At 47.2% G+C, this 18180-nt stretch overlaps 1 protein-coding gene across 2 annotated transcripts in view; it reads left to right on the forward strand.

Annotated features, from left to right (window-relative positions):
* Positions 1-17664, forward strand: part of LOC135827418 (mucin-19-like) — a 49836-nt gene extending 32172 nt beyond the window's left edge. Inside the window, exons 22-32 of one of the 2 annotated variants that reach the window (XR_010555443.1) lie at positions 3051-3183; positions 3824-3937; positions 4187-4339; positions 4913-5011; positions 8337-8469; positions 8893-9039; positions 9751-9865; positions 12251-12336; positions 13370-13482; positions 16000-16197; positions 17135-17664. Coding sequence is in view for 1 of the 2 variants with exons in the window: in XM_065339906.1 (XP_065195978.1) it covers positions 3051-3183; positions 3824-3937; positions 4187-4339; positions 4913-5011; positions 8337-8469; positions 8893-9039; positions 9751-9865; positions 12251-12336; positions 13370-13482; positions 16000-16111 (1205 nt within the window). In the remaining variant the exon portion in view is untranslated. The remainder of the gene's footprint in view (positions 1-3050; positions 3184-3823; positions 3938-4186; positions 4340-4912; positions 5012-8336; positions 8470-8892; positions 9040-9750; positions 9866-12250; positions 12337-13369; positions 13483-15999; positions 16198-17134) is intronic. The other variant, XM_065339906.1, reaches the window with a different exon arrangement.
* The last annotated feature ends 516 nt before the right edge of the window (positions 17665-18180 follow it).

Raw genomic sequence — 18180 nt, forward strand, 5'->3', positions numbered from 1 at the left:
ATTTTCTAATCCAGCAGTTGTACATCGCATACCGTCAGGGAGCATTGTAACATACACAACACATGTAACATACACTTGGGAGTATCCTATGCCAGTGCATGGGGTATTCCCAAGTGTATGTTATAGACATGCATTCCACAAAGTACTTGGATTGACACAGAAAATCCCTACGTTCTGACGTACGACGCAAACATGTATGTTAATAGGTGGGCCGGGTTGGAGGGCAGGATTTGATAATCCAGCACCCTTGTTTATCCAGCAGAAAATGCCGTTGCAAAAGGTGCCGGATTAGAGAGGGACGACTGTATACGGTTTTCCTGCTAACGCATTCTGGGATGTCGGAAGGAATGTTGGGGTGATACGGGCAGCCATCTCGAGTACTGTGAAAGCTTTATATAAAGAGCTAATCCTAACGAGTTAACGAGGAGAAATCTGTCGTCAAAATAGCAATCGTTAAACAGAAATCGATACATACTGTTGCCATTGGGCGTTGAGAATGAGCGAGAATCGTTACCTTTGGTACCCGTTAAACAACAATTACTGGAAATCATTAATATTATATGCTGGTCGTTAGAATAATGGCTTTTACAGTATAATTTGCTCCTGGGGGGGGGGGGCATCTCCGCTGAAATATTTAATTATATTTTGACATTTTGGAGCCCAAATCATTGCACTTTTTGATTCACGGGGTTTCACTTCACTTGCCACTGGTTGGAGAGTTCATATTCTGACACAACCACCTCCACCTGGTGCCCGACTTTGTCGAAGTGGCGTGGAGTAGACGGAGAAGAAAGCTTGACTTGTGACTCCCGCTGACGACGCAATCGGCCTTGGCCCCTGCGGAGGAGCGACGGCTTTAGTGGTTGTGCGTTTCCTTTGTATACCACTTCATAGCGTATACCACTTCATAGATTTTCTTGAAGCACTGTAGCATGATATAAGGGTATCATTTCGATCTACACTGCCCTCATATTGATTATACTGGTGGACAAGATTTAGTTTGTGAATGCGTTTCCTTGCGGCGGGTGATGTTCGGAGCGTCCTCCGGCAGCATTAGAGGGCGGATGGGATGGACGACAGGCTGTTGTTGTGCATCTTACTCTCAGCATCTACTAGTCCTGTAAACACACTGTGATCAGTGCCTACACCTTCCATATCCAGTCCTTACTCAGCATGACTGTACTTGTCATGTGACCACACTGTGATCAGTGCCTACACCTTCCATATCCAGTCCTTACTCAGCATGACTGTACTTGTCATGTGACCACACTGTGATCAGTGCCTACACCTTCGATATCCAGTCCTTACTCAGCATGACTGTACTTGTCATGTGACCACACTGTGATCAGTGGCTACCTTCGATATCCAGTCCTTACTCAGCATGACTGTACGTGTCATGTAAACACACTGTGATCAGTGGCTACCTTCGATATCCAGTACGTAGTCATGGAAATGCTTTGTTCCGTGCCTACCTTCTATAGTCGAGATAGAATTCCCTCTTCATTCTCAAACCACAGAGTATCTAGTTTGTACTTGTATATTTATTATTATGGTACTCTATTATTATGAGGTGATCACAGGAGAGAAATATGGAAAGGAATCCTATCTCGACTACACTTCCTTACTCAGCACATGTAGTCCTGGCGACACTGGTGTGCTAGAGATCTCTGCAGTTGCTGGTGATTCTGGTGATGACGTCATCATGGCTGTATCTGATCAGTGGCTACCTTATGTTGTCGAGAGAGATCTCTGCAGTTGCTGGGGATTCTGGTGATGATATACTATGTAGTCATACGTGTAGCGGCAGCAACACTGACGTCGTTGTGACGACGTTCTCACTCTGGTGATGACTTCAAGGTTGTATCGGTGCACTCTTGACCTCCAGCGTTCACTGCTGCTGGCACCACCTGTCTTGTACGGCAGTACCAATGCTGTTCATCACTGTGTTGTGTGCGGTGATGAGCACAATGATCACGGAACACTGATGTTTCTTGAACACCGATGTACTCCACAGTGGGCCAAGGACATCAAACGTCAGTTTTCGCTGGATAAACTTTCTATGTGCATGCGGTTCGGTGACAGCAGACGCCGCAGAGAGGTCATTTACGATTCACATGCTGGACACGTGCACGTTCTTCAGTGACTGATTCTGGATAAACATGGCAGTGCTCTTCTTCTACAACATCATCTGAGAATACACTCTCTCTCTCACCTTTCACGGCAAATAATGCAAATAATGCATACGTCACGCAAACATCTAGAAGCTAGTGTAGTCGAAGGTGTCAGTGCGTTTGCTCTTGCGCACAAGCCTACCATTGCTAATTACCAAGTGTCAGACTACATTCACACCAGGAGAGAGAGAGGGAGAGGGAGGGAGGGAGAGAGAGAGGGGGGGGGGGGGACTGCCTGCGGGAAAAGAAACAAATTGTATCGCAGAGCGCTCAATTTTTTCAACACAGGAGCTGAAAACATGCCTTTGTGATGGCATGAACTATCCGTGGCTGCATGGGCCACAAGCCAGGGGGAAACAGCGAGAAATGAGTTCAAAATGCATGCGCCTGAGTTGACTTCGGGGAGAGAATTTTGTTCGAGCGTCGTACCTCCACTCTCCGACCTCAGATCGCCTTCTTTTGTTTCGAGCTGAGAAAATGGTTATGCCGAGTGACCTTTCGATCGTCCGATTTGGCCAAAGGTCAGTCGAGTTCGGCGAGTTTTGCCAGTTTGGCCAGTTCGGCCAGTTTGGCGAGTTTGGCGAGTTCGGCGAGTTTGGGCTTTGAAAAAGTATACCCTGTACATGTGCACTGGTACGGATATACATGTATCCCTAATATAGGCCTCAAAGGGTTAAATTGACTATTCTGCTATTTCTCACTCACAGACCGATGCGCGCACACACACATACACACACTACACAAACACAGACGCACATGCTGTACTTCATTCTGTTTCCTCGTGTGTGCCACGCGTGTGCCAGGCATGTGTGTGTGTGTGTGTGTGTGTGTTTGCGCGTGTGTGCGTGTGTGTGTGTGTGTGTGTGTGTCCGTCTACAGTACAACAGCGTATCGTGTCTCAAGGCAGGACAGCAGCATCTATCAGTCATCGGCAAGACTTTGGTGGTCGACTGGTGCAGTTCAATAAACAACTGGCTACCCGTGGCTGTGGAAAGGGTCCACGTGTTCTCAAGTAAGTAGCCTGTTCTCTACCAGTACAGTTGCACTCGGTGAAATCCGACCCAAAGTATAATTTAACTATAAAACTGGCACCCTGTACCAGTGTTTGATGACATCATTCTGTTCAGTAGTGTTACAATCCCTTGCCGCTGGGTATTTGCAATGTGAGTGCGCTGCTCCAGGGGTTGGATTTCAGTTGCGAGCACTTTACTGTGCAGGGGTGTTACCTGCTGGCTAGAAGAACACTGTAATTTCAGGGTTAGCCCTGCAGCACTTAATGCCTGCCTACTGTGGAGAGATTGGGGGTGGTGGTGCCGAACTTGATACAGCACTGTCGGGTGCCGGAGAACGGAGCGCCGATGAACGGCCAGGCTAGAATTTCACAAAGCACGGCATTCCAATGTACACAAACTACACAATTGTGCATTTGACTCTTCTCTACTCCTGGAATAGTTTACCTAACCAACAAAAAGATCACCCGAATTTCGAAATATACAACTGTGCATCTTTCACTCCTGTGTGCGTACATGTGCGCGCGCGCGCGCGCGCGTGTGTGTGTGTGGTGTATGTGTGTGTGTGTGTGGTGTATGTGTGTGTGTGTGCGTGTGTGCATGCATGCATGCGTGTGTGTGCATCTGTTTGGGTTGAAATAGGATCAATGTAACGCGTGAAAACATATTGCAGGAGGCTTATCAGATACTGATGAGGGAGCCCGCCAAGGCGTTATCCAAGGCCAAGCTGGAAATCATGTTTAAGGGAGAAGAAGGGTAAGTCATGGTACTGCCACTACTGATACTGATGCTCTCCCTTGCACCCTTCCACTGATCTGTATGTCATGTACTGCGTACTGCTCTCCCTTGCACCCTTCCACTGATCTGTTTGTCATGTACTGCGTACTGCTCTCCCTTGCACCCTTCCACTGATCTGTTTGTCATGTACTGCGTACTGCTCTCCCTTGCAACTTTCCACTGATCTGTATGTCATGTATGTCCTGTGTGTGTGTGTGTGTTGCTTAGACTGGACTATGGCGGGCCAAGTCGTGAGTTCTTCTTCCTCTTGTCGAGGGAAGTGTTCAATCCGTACTATGGTTTGTTTGAGTACTCTGCCAACGATACGTACACGCTGCAGATTAGTCCAATGTCAGCCATGGTGGATGGTGCTCTGGATTGGTAAGCAAGTGTGTGTGTGTGTGTGTGGGTGGGTGGGTGGGTGGGTGGGTGGGTGTGTGTGTGTGTGTGTGTGTGGCTCCTTCTTGCTACAGTAAGTCCTTTCCTTTTGCCTCTCCTTTAGACTCCCAAATTTCCACTAGCTGTGAAATTGTGGCCACAGCCCATATTATTTTCTGGTATCTGCCTGTCTCTACCCAGTGTCATCTGTGTCTAACCTGTGTTTGTCTGTTTGTTTGTCTGTCTGTCTCTCTGTCTGTCTCTCTCTGTGTCTCTCTCTGTGTGTCTGCGTGTCTGTTTGTTTGTCTGTCTGTCTCTCTGTCTGTCTCTCTCTGTCTGTCTCTCTCTGTCTGTCTCTCTCTCTGTGTGTGTCTCTCTCTGTGTGTGTCTGCATGTCTGTTTGTCTGTCTGTCTGTCTGTCTCTCTGTGTGCTTGCATTTATTGTATGTACATGTGTGACGGTTTGTCTGTCTGTCTGTCTATCCGTCTGTCCATCGGTTTGTCCATCCCTTTGTCTGTTCGTTTGTCCGTCCGTTTGTCCATCTGTTCTCTCCCTGACGGCACAACTACTGCTAGGTTTCGATTCTGTGGTCGTGTGATTGCGCTGGCTCTGATTCACCAGCGACTGCTCGATGCATTCTTCACTCGGCCGTTCTACAAGTTCTTACTCGGATGGTAAGCTGTGCCTTTTGCATCTGAGCATCTATCGTCGAGAGTACATACCCCCCACAGAGTGTGAAACTCCCGCATTCCCTGCTGTCCCGACAGAATTTCAAGTCGACGTCATTTTTACAATGCTCCTCGCACGATCGATTTACGCTGTTTGTACGGAGTGTGAACGCATCATGCGCGTTCCTTGATCTACTCTGTACAGGATAAAATCGGGATTTGTCCACCACAGGTCCAGGTTACTTCTGATAATCCGTGTACAATGCGCATTGCATCATAAAAATGACGTCAACTTGAAATTCTGCCAGGGCAGTAGCCCATACCGTAGAATCCCGCGGATAAGCCCATGGTAGGGATTTCAGGCGTTTTTTTCTGAGCAGCGCTTTGCTCCAACTAACAAGTTTTCCTGAAGCATCTATGTGTAAGGACTGTCCACAGAAAATTTGAACGGAATCCAAGCAGTATTTCCAAAGTTATGAGCATTCAAACATAGCGCACCAACCTTGATGAACACACATACAAATTGGATCTGCAGGATGGCACAAAATGGAATTCCCATACTCCCTAGCAACACCATAGCAACAAATAAACTTCATCCGATCGTGGCCAAACTTGGATCAAGGATGGCCCTGGTTGTGACGGAACGGAAGATAAAAGTTTTTTTTTCAAAATTCCAAATGACCGCAGCAATGGCGTCCTTAGCAACGGCCCTAGCAACAGTATATTTCACGCATAATTCAACATGGTAATAGGTGGAATATGACAGAAATACGGCAAACACAACATTTAAGTTATATAGTATGCACGTGGGAAACTAGACGAGTAGACAGCAAGCTCTGATGTCACACAGGGCCCGTTTTCGGCTGCAACGAGTCAGAGACGCACATAAAAATGTCATTAGCCGCACAACGATCATACTAGAGGCTATTGAGTATTGTACACAGAAGCCAGCCAGCGGTGAGTATTTATAATATAAGAGATAAGTTCAGTAAAATACCAGCCTGGAACAACCACGCACTTGTATGACACATGGAAGATCAAGTCTGGTGCCACACACAGGGTCAAGACCTGCTATGTCGGGTGCGGGCTCCAAAGCGCCATCATTTGCTGCGCCGGCATCAACATCAACTGTTGCTTCAGCACTGACATCAACGGCTGGTCCAGCGTGGACATGAACTGTTGCAAATGTCCACACCTCAGCACGTACGACTGCTCAGGTGTGGAAATTTGATAACACTGATATAATTTTCCAAACTTATACAATCCATGCAATTTGCAATCCCTGCAGCCCACAATTGTCCTTGCAGTTCAATGTTTCTTTCTTGGACAAGAATCAGACACAAGATACGATTTTTCGTTCAGTGTGTGGTTATCTGCTTTACAATTTGATTGAGAGGCAGTTCAAAAGGATGACTTAGTAATTCACTGAGGTCGTCACTTGCCTTGTTCTTCAGCAAAAATTTTCTCCACTGTCTGATACGCCCGATTTTGTTCCTGGCAATTTTCACATCGTCTCGAAATCCTTTCCATCCACGGCTGCAACTAGCAAAATCAAATTATGCTAACTTACTTGGTATAATTTTTGCTTCTCGCCCTCAACGAGAGTTCAACTACTGCCCGGGACAACACCATGAACACAGAGGAAGGCGGAAGCCAATCGTCTTTCTTCTCCACCTCCATACTGTGTAATGGCGTTCAACTTCAAAACAATTTCCGCTACCGATCGCGACCCTTCATGCCGTCTGAAGGAACCTACCTTGACTAAATCGATGCCGTAGAATCTGATTCTGACTGATGCTTGAGTGTGGAACCAAGGCAAACACCTCAAAAGCGACTTTGAAATCTACAAGAATCTATCGAGATGCGTAATATCGGCACGAATTCGCCGTGTGAGGCACCAAACGAAAGCTTGAAACCTACTCTTCAACGGTGCGCCAATAAAAATGGCGATAAACTCACTCTCCCTACCTAAAATCTACGCCGAAGACCCCGCTCTGAGCTGTGCCATGCCTGGCATTCAAAATGCATGCATGCGTGTCAAGGTACTTTTGCCCCCGCAGATCACGTGACTGAAATCCCTACCCATGGGCTTATCTGTTTCACAAGGGCATTTCGGTGGGCTTATACGAGAACATGGGCTTATACGCGGGCATTGGCCTATACGCTGACACCACCAAAATTGTGCTATTGAAAAGTACCAAGGAAGTGAGAAGTGCATTGCTGAAAGCCACTGTGCAGACAAAAACAACCGATGATTGTGTTGAAATGTACAAACAAAACTACATGTACATGGTACGACCAAGAGTCCATAATTTATGGACTCTTGATACGACTTAGGCCCATGGGTTTGTACGACGAAGCCTTGTGATGTTCGAACTTTCCCTGGGCTTATGCGCGAGCATGGGCTTATCCGCGGGATTCTACGGTAGTTGAGTTAACTCTTGGAGGGGGGGGGGGGGTATGTACTCTTGCTGTCGTATACAGGGCAGTAACCCATAGTGGAGTTAACTGACCAACAAGAGAGCTTGAATGCTCAGGGCCCTCACTATGCTTTGTTTTTACCTAGGTCATCATGCATGTTATTCTCTCTTAAACTGATAGATGCGTTTTTGCAATACAATAGACACCCTTAGCAAACAACGGTAACGCTATTTTTTACGGTACTCGCACCTTGATCACCCAAATAGCGTTGAAGCTGCAGCGTATAAACGTTATGGGGGCTGATTTATCGTTGTGACCAACGGTACGTGTTTTGGCCAAATATTGCATAGTCCGTACGCATTTCACCTTGTATCGCGTATATGGTGACAAAAATGGTTGTACCGCGCGAAATCAAAGCAATTCTCGTGGCTACAGCGTATTAAAAATAGCGTGCATCTTGCTAAAGGTTGAACCCAAATCACGGTATTTTCCCCCTTACGATAATACCGTTACAACATAACGTTTTTTGCTAAGGGTGTTTAATAAAAACATGTACCAGATAACCCTATTACATGTACAAAGACATTTCTATCAGTTCCAAGAACACCGTCCTGCTGCTGCTACCCGTCCTGCTGCTGTTGCTACCCTGTCCTGCTGTTGCTACCCCGTCCTGTTGCTGCTACTCCGTCCTGCTGCTGCTGCTGCTGCCCTGTCCTGCTGCTGTTGCTACCCGTCCTGTTGTTGCTGCTGTTCTTGTCCTCGTCACTGCTGTTGTGCGCGCGTGTGTAATGTTCCTCAGACATCATTGTTGTGTGTGGGTGTGGGTGTGGGTGTGGGTGTGTGGGTGGGTGTGTGTGGGTGTGTGTGTGTGTGTGTGGGTGTGTTCAACTATGTTGTCCTATTCTGCTAGTGTAATGGACTTGTCTGACATTGAGTCGGTGGATGAAGAGTACCATCGCAGTCTGTCCTGGATATCGGAAAACAACATTGACGACGCTGGTCTAGACCTCTACTTTACCGTGGAGGAGGAAGTGTTTGGCCAGGTGAGAATACCCACTTGCTACATGCTTTGCGCAAGGACGTGCAGGCACACAACACTCTGTACATGTCCAAGCCTGCTTTTGGTAAACCTGTTTGGAATGTAATTCTTCCTGTTCAAGAAAACCAAATTTGTTCCCCAAACTGGGACTTTCGCAGCTCCCAAAGTCCATTTTTGTCTGATTGAAGTTAGCGTCTGATTTCCACTGTGTTTTCACTGTGACTTGCTGACTTTGGATGCAGTGAATGGGATTTTCGGTCTTTGACCATGTTGCTGGTGGGCTGATCTACTCATCTCCCACTGCTTTAGGAGCTGCATCTGTGCCTTAGATCTTGCAGGGTGGTGGAGTTCCTATGGATGCTGAAAACTCAGTCTAACTCATCTCAAGCAAACCGTGATTTTTTTGCTGACTATTTCTGTCTTTCAGTCTAGTCAGAATGAGTTGAAACCGGGTGGTGGGGACATTGCAGTTACTGATGCTAACAAGAGTGAATACATTGATCTGCTGGTGCGCTGGAGATTGGACAGAGGCGTGTCTGAACAACGCAAAGTGCTACTCAAAGGCTTTACTGAGGTGAGCATATTGCTATGGCTCTTCTTGTCTCTCTCTCTCTCTCTTTCTCTCTCTGTCTCTCTCTCTCTGTCTCTCTCTCTCTGTCTCTCTCTGTCTCTCTCTCTCTCTCTCTCTCTCTGTTTCTCTCTCTGTCTCACGCCCACACGCACGCAGCAACACGCACTCAGCAACACACGCGCGCACGCACACACATGCCTTTTCCCTGGGGCGAAACCTGGCCATAATCCTATTCTTGTTATGGCTTGCATTTTGGAGAAATAGACTTCAGAAACATAATTGGAAGAGCATTCCATGGGGGATTGCAGAAAGCAATTGTGAAAAATCTCAAAATTTGACCCATTTATGGCCAAAAGCTAGGATATCATCTTTTTATGAAAGGGCTGTAAGAGACCCCCCTCCCCCCTACTCTGATCCATTTGTGAGGTGTGCATCTACCAGTGGGTAGAAATGCACAGAAGCGGATTGTCACAACGGACGCTACAGTCCGAGTATTGCTATTTGAGGAAAGTTGACATGTGAGTCCATCCAGCTGAACATTACGTGCGTGGGCGCGGAATGATACTCACTGTACTGATGCTAATGTAAATGATGGGTATTTCTGTTTGTGTGTCTGTGTGTCTGTGTGTCTGTATGCGTGTGTGCGAGTGTGTACATGCGGGGTGCGCGCGTACGTGTGTATGTGTTTTCGTGCATGTGTGTGTGTGTGCTCAGGTGATAGAGGCCGATCTGCTGTCAGTGTTTGATGCTCGTGAGCTGGAGTTAGCCATCGCTGGTACTGTTGAGGTGGATGTGGACGACTGGCAGAAGAACACACTTTACAGATCTGGTCAGTCACATAGCATGCATGTCTCTATGACATTGTGCGCATGTACAGTCAAACCTGTAGCTAAAGACCACCGTCACTAGCGACCAGCCTGGTACTACAGACCACTTCGCCAGGCACGGACGGACGGTCTCGCATTCATATGGGCCAGTGCATGCGAAAACGTGTCTTCGGGGGAAACCGATTTCTTTCAGAATTTTGAGAAAATCGCTCGGAAAGAAGAGTTATATTTTTTTGTGGCTCGATCGCGGATCTTGTCTACATTCCTAATCGATCTCAAGACGACAAGAGAAGCGACAAGCGATCGACTTGCAGCAATCATCATGGACGTGGCGGCGCAGGAGGAGTTGGAAGTAGTACTTGAGGAAGGGCCTCTCAGTAGACACACTCGTGGCAAACGCCGAGCAGCACGTCGGTTGAGCTGCACCGCTCGCGTGACTATCGTCGGCGCGTCCTAAGAGATCGACAAGGTTTACTATCGAGGAGGAAGACGACAATTTATTTGGCGAGTCGTGAGTCGGAGCAGTCGGCAACTAGCAGCTGTACTGCTCACACTGACTCTGACGAAGCCCCAACTACGCGTCCGGGAGTGAAAGACTCCTGCGTTGAGGTTGAAGGCGAGTCGAGAGCGGATGAATTAGGTGGAGATTCTGTCGACTCTGCAAGCGACGATGAGCAGGAAGCGCCTCAGAGCATTGCCGCTGTGGACTCGCTGATTCTTGAAGGCTTTGGCTGCATTCGGAACTACCATTTCAGAAGCTTCACGTCGAGCGCAATCCTCCACTACGACGACTAAATCTCGGCGATGAAATCGAAGGACCTCGTCATTTTTTATATTGGTGTGCTGGCTGCGCTGCACGCATGACGATCCTGTCGACTGTCGTGCATCAGTCGACAGCTTCCGCAACGGAACGGACGTGCATCACGTTTGGATAAACTGTTATGGGATACATCGTGTGTGGAACCGCGCTTATGCAGGTCCATGTGGTTGGCAGAACATGCGTGTGTACAAGTGGACAAGAAGAACAATAGCTGTCACCCTGGTGCACATGGAAATCTGGCAATGTGCCTTGGAATAATTTAGTGCAGAAGTGGGAGACAGAGCGCAGCAGTTTATTCTGAACTACAGCTTAGTGTTCAGTCTCCCTCTGTCTGCTGCACCAAGAGGGAGAGGTGAGGAATCTCCCATAAACCTACCTACATCTGTCGCCTACAAGTTTGTCCTTTCGGAACATGCAGTCTGGTGAAGCGCAAACCCTGGGTTACCGTATATTTTTTGTATCTGTGGACTAAGAAGTTCAAGTCCATCGAGTTCATGACGCGACGGATGGATGTGTGCAACAAGTGTGAGCTGCTCCAGGACGATATCCGTTCTCCTCGTGCATAGGATGAAAAGAATTCTGCAACAGAACCACTCCGTGACCATTGTTGTCTTTGCACAAAAATAACGCGAGTTCTTGTTAGCTCAACGCCGCAAGAACTTGCTGGACTATGTTGCCCGGTTTTGACCGGAGAACAAGGCAGCCTTCATTGAATGTCTTGGCCAATGCTAGAGGCTGATACGCAAAACTGTTGCTGCTTTCAGCGACACTGTAGATGATACATTATACAAGGCATATTCTATGTTGGACAATGCCATAGAAATCATGGTCTCTATGTACTTTCAAATGTGATATTCAACTTTATCTTCCACAGAGGTGTTCTCTAGACCCCTGTGATTGATTTTCAAGAAAGAAAAAAATTTCCAAAAATTTGCCCTTAGACACGGTATTGCATGCACTGGCCCATATATGGTTGTGCGGTGCAAACCTCTATCTAAGGACCACCTGCCACTAAAGACCGCTTTCTCTGGCCCCCAGGGGGTGGTCTTTAGTCACAGGTTTTACTGTATGTGTGTGGGGGGGGGGGGGATTGCTATCCCCAATAGACACTTGGCAAGACAACTGCTGTAGAGCACAGTTTGAGGTAGAATCTAGATTTCTGTGTCCGAAGCCCGGTGGGTTTACTGTGTATAAACTTGAATTAAGTGACCATTGTTTTGCGTCAAATACCCGTACTGCACAGTACAGGTTACCGAGGCAGGCGTATTGTTGTTTGATGTCTGACGATCACCCTTTGATGTGAACCGCCAAGTCACAGCGCACAACACTCATTTCATTTTTCCCCTGTGTGTTAAGGCCGTCCATCCTTTTGTTTTATTCATAGCTTAATTGTGTGTTTGCGTAGATTCTTGGTGTACCAGTGCTTAACAGTATAAATGGTACTGAGTACTGTGTACTGTGTACTGTGTACTGAGTACTGTGTACTGAGTACTGTGTACTGAGTACTGAGCACTGAGTACTGTGTACTGTGTACTGAGTACTGTGTTGTTTTGCTTGCTACCCACAGGTTATCATCAAGAGCACCCAGTGATCAAGAAGTTCTGGGTGGCCATCCGCAAGATGAACAACGAGAGTCGTCTGCGTCTTCTACAGGTATTGCCCACAGCAGCATAGATGTCCTTGGAGAATTGTGTACTGTTTGTTTGGTACTGCTCCCCTGTCGGTGTCTGCATGGGGTTGTCAGTGTCCTGCTTGGGGTTGTCAGCGTCCTGCTTACCTATGACAGGACCTGCAGAAGCAGTTTCCATACCCTAACCTTTCATACAGTTTGTGTATGATATGGAGGGTAGTCACATGACTTTCATACAGTTTGTGTATGATATGGAGGGTAGTCACATGACTTTCATACAGTTTGTGTATGATATGGAGGCTGTACACATGACTTTCATACAGTTTGTGTATGATATGGAGGCTGTACACATGACTTTCATACAGTTTGTGTATGATATGGAGGCTGTACACATGACTTTCATACAGTTTGTGTATGATATGGAGGGTAGTCACATGACTTTCACACAGTTTGTGTATGATATGGAGGCTGTACACATGACTTTCATACAGTTTGTGTATGATATGGAGCGGGGTGTACACATGACTTTCATACAGTTTGTGTATGATATGGAGGGTATACGCATTACCTTCTCTCAGCAGTAAACACACGTTGGCGGCCAACAAGTTGGTCCTGCTTACTAGTAAATGTGTATCGGTAGCTGCCAGTGTCCTTGTCAGAGGCAATTGTATTGTATTTGTATTTATGGATTCTCCACAGGCCTTAGCCTAAATCGAGGGAGTCTCCGTTTACCTTGTGAAGAATGACTGTCAAATGGGCATGGGGAAGGGTGGGGTTGAGAATGTGTGTGAGTTGTCGTTATTCATGAGGTTTCTTGTGCGTGTGTGTGTGTTTGTGTACGTGTGTGTGCGTGTGTGTGTGTGTGTGTGTGTGTGTGTGTGTGTGTGTGTGTGTGTGTGTGTGTGTGTGTGTGTGTGTGTGTGTGAATGAGTGCATGTGTGGGTGTGTGTTTGTATGTGTGTATGTGTGTATATGTGTGTGTATGTGTGTATATGTGTGTATATGTGTGTGTGTGTATATGTGTGTGTGTGTGTGTGTGTGTTCTACATGTTGTAGTTTGTGACGGGCACGTCCAGTATTCCGTTTGAGGGCTTTGGAGCCCTGCGCGGTAGCAGTGGTCCCCGCAAGTTCACCATAGAATGCTGGGGCGCCATCACTAGCCTCCCAAGGTAAGCAGCTATGAGTCGACATCTTATAACTCAAGTCACATGACAATACACACACCTTATCGTTGTACTTGTGTTTATTATGCCCTTTTATAGACCATTCACACTACGTGCAAACACATGGACGTGTGTGACGGCGAAGTCACTTGCAAACCATGATCCAGTTCACACGGTGCTGGGCAAACTTTGCACGCTTCAATGCACCCATAGTGACCTCCTGAAAATGCCGGGATATTTGAATCTTCCCTTTTGAAATAATAGTTCACTCACTACATTTGCAGCGCGCACTTTCAACAACCGACACTTTTGCTCACTTGCTAAGTCTGATCGTGTGCACAAGGCCACCGGTCATGTTCAAAAATCAGTTGCACGTGTCCAAGTTTTCGTGTACGAGTAGAAATCCTTGGAAACAGTACGATAAAAGTGAGTTTGCACGTCGTCAAGAGTTCAGAATTCCCCAGAGTGTGTAACGCCAGATCCAGCTCTGCATAGGGTCTTGGTTGAGCGTAGTCGGATCTTCTGATGTCATGCGTACACTTCACACCAGCGCAAGGCCAGTCTCGAGACAGGGCATCGTTGTTTTTGATCCGAGAGTCCCCACCACTTCCCGGGTTCCCCTCAGATGTGTACGGTATTATGACGCAAAGATCCGATTACGCTCGACCAAGACCCTATGGAGAGCTGGATCAGGCGTTGCGCACTCTGGAGGGTTATGTACTCTTGACGTCGTGTGAATGGCCTGCAAGATCACATGACAAGAAACACGTTTCAAGCGTGTATACTGCCACCAGTTTGCTGCCGTCGCCAATCCTGGTAAATGTGGACCTTGTCTTCCATGTACTTCCTCCGCGTCATCGAAATTGTCGCAGTTTGACTTTTGACATAAAACGGGGAATTTACTCACCAGCACTCGTACCAGAGGCAAGGAATTGGACATAGGCGATAGTCATCAGTAGAGGGTGACGGCAAAGTTCTATTTTCTGTTATTGGAAGCTGACATCTTTGAACTAGATGCGATTTCTTCGCTGATGTCGCTGCGATGGTAATTTCGACTCGTTGAGATCAGTCAGGCGTTGCAGCCCGCACATTTCTCGTGCTTATGGCCATTCACTCAAGCCTCATCACTGTTTTACCTTAGCTGGGGTGAGAATGACTTCGTGGAACAAGTAGCAGCGCTTGGAGAAACATCGAGGGGTCAGCAAACTAAATGTATGCAACAGCGATAAAATTTGTCGCTCTGGCTGAGACACTCAGTACATGATTGTACCTGCAAGAGCCGTGTAGACTCTACACGTTGTGCTAGTGATGCACGCGCAGATGCCGTACCAGTGATGCAGAAAAAGAGGGCGCGCTGGACGTGACAGTACACTTACCTGCATGAGCTGTGACCACACAGCTAAAATAAATGGGCATGCCACGGCTAAAAAAAGTTCATTTCAAGATCGAGGTGATTCCGCCGATGGTAATCAACCTCGCAACGATCGTGCATTCTTACTTCGTTGGTGGTGAAGTAGAAATCATCCAGAGCTAGCAGACGACAAGCATAGCAGGTCTTGTCCTGTTGAGAAAGTCGAAGCGTTTGAGATGAGGCGCGACCAACTTGCAACCTTCCTTGAATTATTTTGGAACGATATTTTGCGTCCATTGACATCAACGACGACGAGGCCTTCATCTCTGCGTGAAATTTCTCATTCCAACTGTTCTGGAACGTTACTCTAGCCTTCAGACTATCATACTGTGTAATAAGTTTTGAATGGTTTAGCTTATGGAGTTGTCAGTAACAAGTGACAAGTCACTAGTCAAACTGCGACAATTTCGATGACGCGGAGGAAGTATGTGTGAAAGGCTCTTGTGTAATCATGGTGCTAGTGAAGCTTGTATCAGATCCACTCTGATTTGGCCACCCACACTAGTAGCAAGTATTACCTTCACTGGGGGCAGGGGTAACTGCAGTTGGATCCCGGGACGGATACCCTGATGCCGCCAATCCTTTTTCTGCACCTTGTCCTCACCCACTTACTGAGGTGTGGTGAGCCCATAAGTGGGATCATTTTCAAGTCCACCCAGAGTTTTGGGGATTTCAGGGGGTGTCGGCCGTTGGGCGGTTCAATAGCCAATTGAGTCATCTTTCCAAGATTCCTTTTGAGTCTCTCTCCCCTCTCCCGGGGAGACCCACGTGACCAGTTTTGGCAGTGAGCAACAAGTACAAGTACAAGTATGTGTGAAAGGCAACACCTTGTGATTGTTACTTTCGTGTTCTGCAAGCCTGCAGCTGGTCTACACCGTGTTTACACAGGGTGATATTTTCTCAGTTGGTCACGGGTATTTCCGTGTGTGTGTATGTACATGGTGTGTGTGTGTACGTGTGTGTGTGTACGTGTGTGTGTACGTGTGTGTGTACGTGTGTGTACGTGTGTGTACGTGTGTGTGTGTGCACATGTGCATGCCGATATGTATTGACACACTGTTGTATGCATTGACACTGTGTGTGTTATGCATTGACTGTCTGTCTTTCATCAGGTCTCATACATGTTTCAACCGTCTGGACTTGCCTGCGTATGAAACTTACAAACAACTTATCGAGAAGCTAACACTGGCTATTGAAGAGACGTCCAGCTTTGGATTGGAGTAACGTGAGCATCACACCGCCTGTCTTCGTGTGAGCCATCGCTAGGGCGGTGTGTGTGTATGTGCGAGAGCCTGCTTGTTTGTAGCGAGGTGAGTGCTCTCGTATGTGTGAGCGTGCACGCACGCGTGTGTGTGTGTGTGTGTGTGTGTGTGTGTGTGTGTGTGTGTGTGTACATGTACGTATGTATGTGTGTGGCTATAACATTATGTACTAGTACTTTGGACAAATCGCCATTGGTACTGGACTGGCTCGGACTTTCACTATACACTTGGCCTGCTTAATAACCAGAAAAAACGTTTTTTTTCATAACCCTCTCACATCTGATTCTGACCTAACTCTCTCTCCCCCCCCCCCCCCTCCTGCCCCTCCCCCCTCCTCCGCTCTTATCTCCCCCCCCCAGCACACACACTCCGCCCTAACCTATCTAGCACAGCACATACACACACACACGCACACACACGCGCGCACACACACACACGCACACGCACACACACGTACACACACGCACACACACACACACGTACACATGCACCTATCAATATGAATCAGTTGTTGACCTGCACTCTCTCCCGCTCTTGTGCATGGGTACTGTGTTGCCTTGCAAGACACGGATTTGTTGCACATGCTCTGCTCACACGAGCAACACTAGTCCCCATCATATTCCAATCTGCAATCTGCACTCTCTGCGTGTTTGCGCACACTCTCTCCGTCTCTATGCGCTGTTCTTGAGCTGTATATGAACCAGAAATGTCTGGCCAATAACTGGTCTTCGTGCAGTGCTGTCATCCTCACACTGGATTGGGCACTTGTCCTCTCTGCTCATGCTGTATTTACTGATGACAGCTACTTCTCTATCATCTGTCATCTGTCATGTTTACTTACCCTTCATGCTGTCATTGACCTGTCAAAGTTTCTCTCGTACCGGCGCAAAGTTTCTCTAAAACAACTCATGTCGGCACAGCGTTTCCTCATGTCTTAGTAACATTTTTTAATTCTCTGCTTTTCTCCCCTTTTTTTCCCTTTCAGGGTTGCAGATAATGCTCACTTTTTTTCTCGCTTCTTTTCGTCTTGAGTCTTTATTTATGCCTAGACATTTTCACTGACTGTTCCTGGCCTAATCGGTTTCTTTTTTTTTCTTTTTTTTCTCATCTTCTTGCTTTTCGAGATTGACATAGTGTTCTCGCTTTTTAACTTTTAACCATTAAATTTTCGTTTCCGCACTTGATCTTTTGCATGACATCTTCAACTCTTGCTTTGCGGGCATTTTTTTTAACTCCTTTGATAGTCTTGGTCACGATTAGCAGTAGATCCACACCGCCGTTTTTCCTTTACTTCCATTGATTGTTTTCTAGTGCCAGGCGGTGTGACGACTAAGACCTATTATGTTTCTACTAGTTCTAACTTATAACCAGATGTGTTCTTCCCGTGTCCTCTGCCAACCTTCTCCGTCACTCTGTGTGCTGCTTAGGCACTCGCGCAGCAGTGCGTATTGTGACAGCCTTAACGTTATGCAGTTTTATAGCAACAAAACACTGTTTAATACGAATCTAGACGAGTCTCGTGCGTGCATCGTGTGTGTGTGTGTGTGTGTGTGTGTGTGAGTGCGCGCGTGCATGTGCGTGCGGTGGTGTGTACGTGTGTAGTTGGTAGGTGCGCGAGAGAGTGTGTATAGGTTTGCGAGTGTGGGGGGTGCATGTGTGACTAATCCTGAACTGGCCGTGACTTTGCTGGTAAAATGTGGTTGTTTTGCAACAAGGCGCACGCCAGTATTTTCGTTCTGTGTTGGACTGTGGAGTGCACAACGGTACGTGCAGGTGATCCTATCCGTTGCCAGTGATCCCATGTGTTCTGGGCGCATTCGATTGCACGTTCTGGACCCAGATTTTGAAGTTCTCCGATGAGCGGAATGAGCGGAATATGCCTGTGTAATGTAAACGAACAGGACTGGTGTAATCCATAGTGAGGTCTGCACTCACAATCCACTCAACAAACCCGCGGGAAGAAATAACAGCAATCGAGACTTCGAGAGTTTCGGCTAACGTTGATCTGTGTTGGACTCTGGCACCTGCAAG

Source organism: Sycon ciliatum, chromosome 11 (assembly GCF_964019385.1).
Source record: "Sycon ciliatum chromosome 11, ocSycCili1.1, whole genome shotgun sequence".
Taxonomy (NCBI): Eukaryota; Metazoa; Porifera; class Calcarea; order Leucosolenida; family Sycettidae; genus Sycon; species Sycon ciliatum.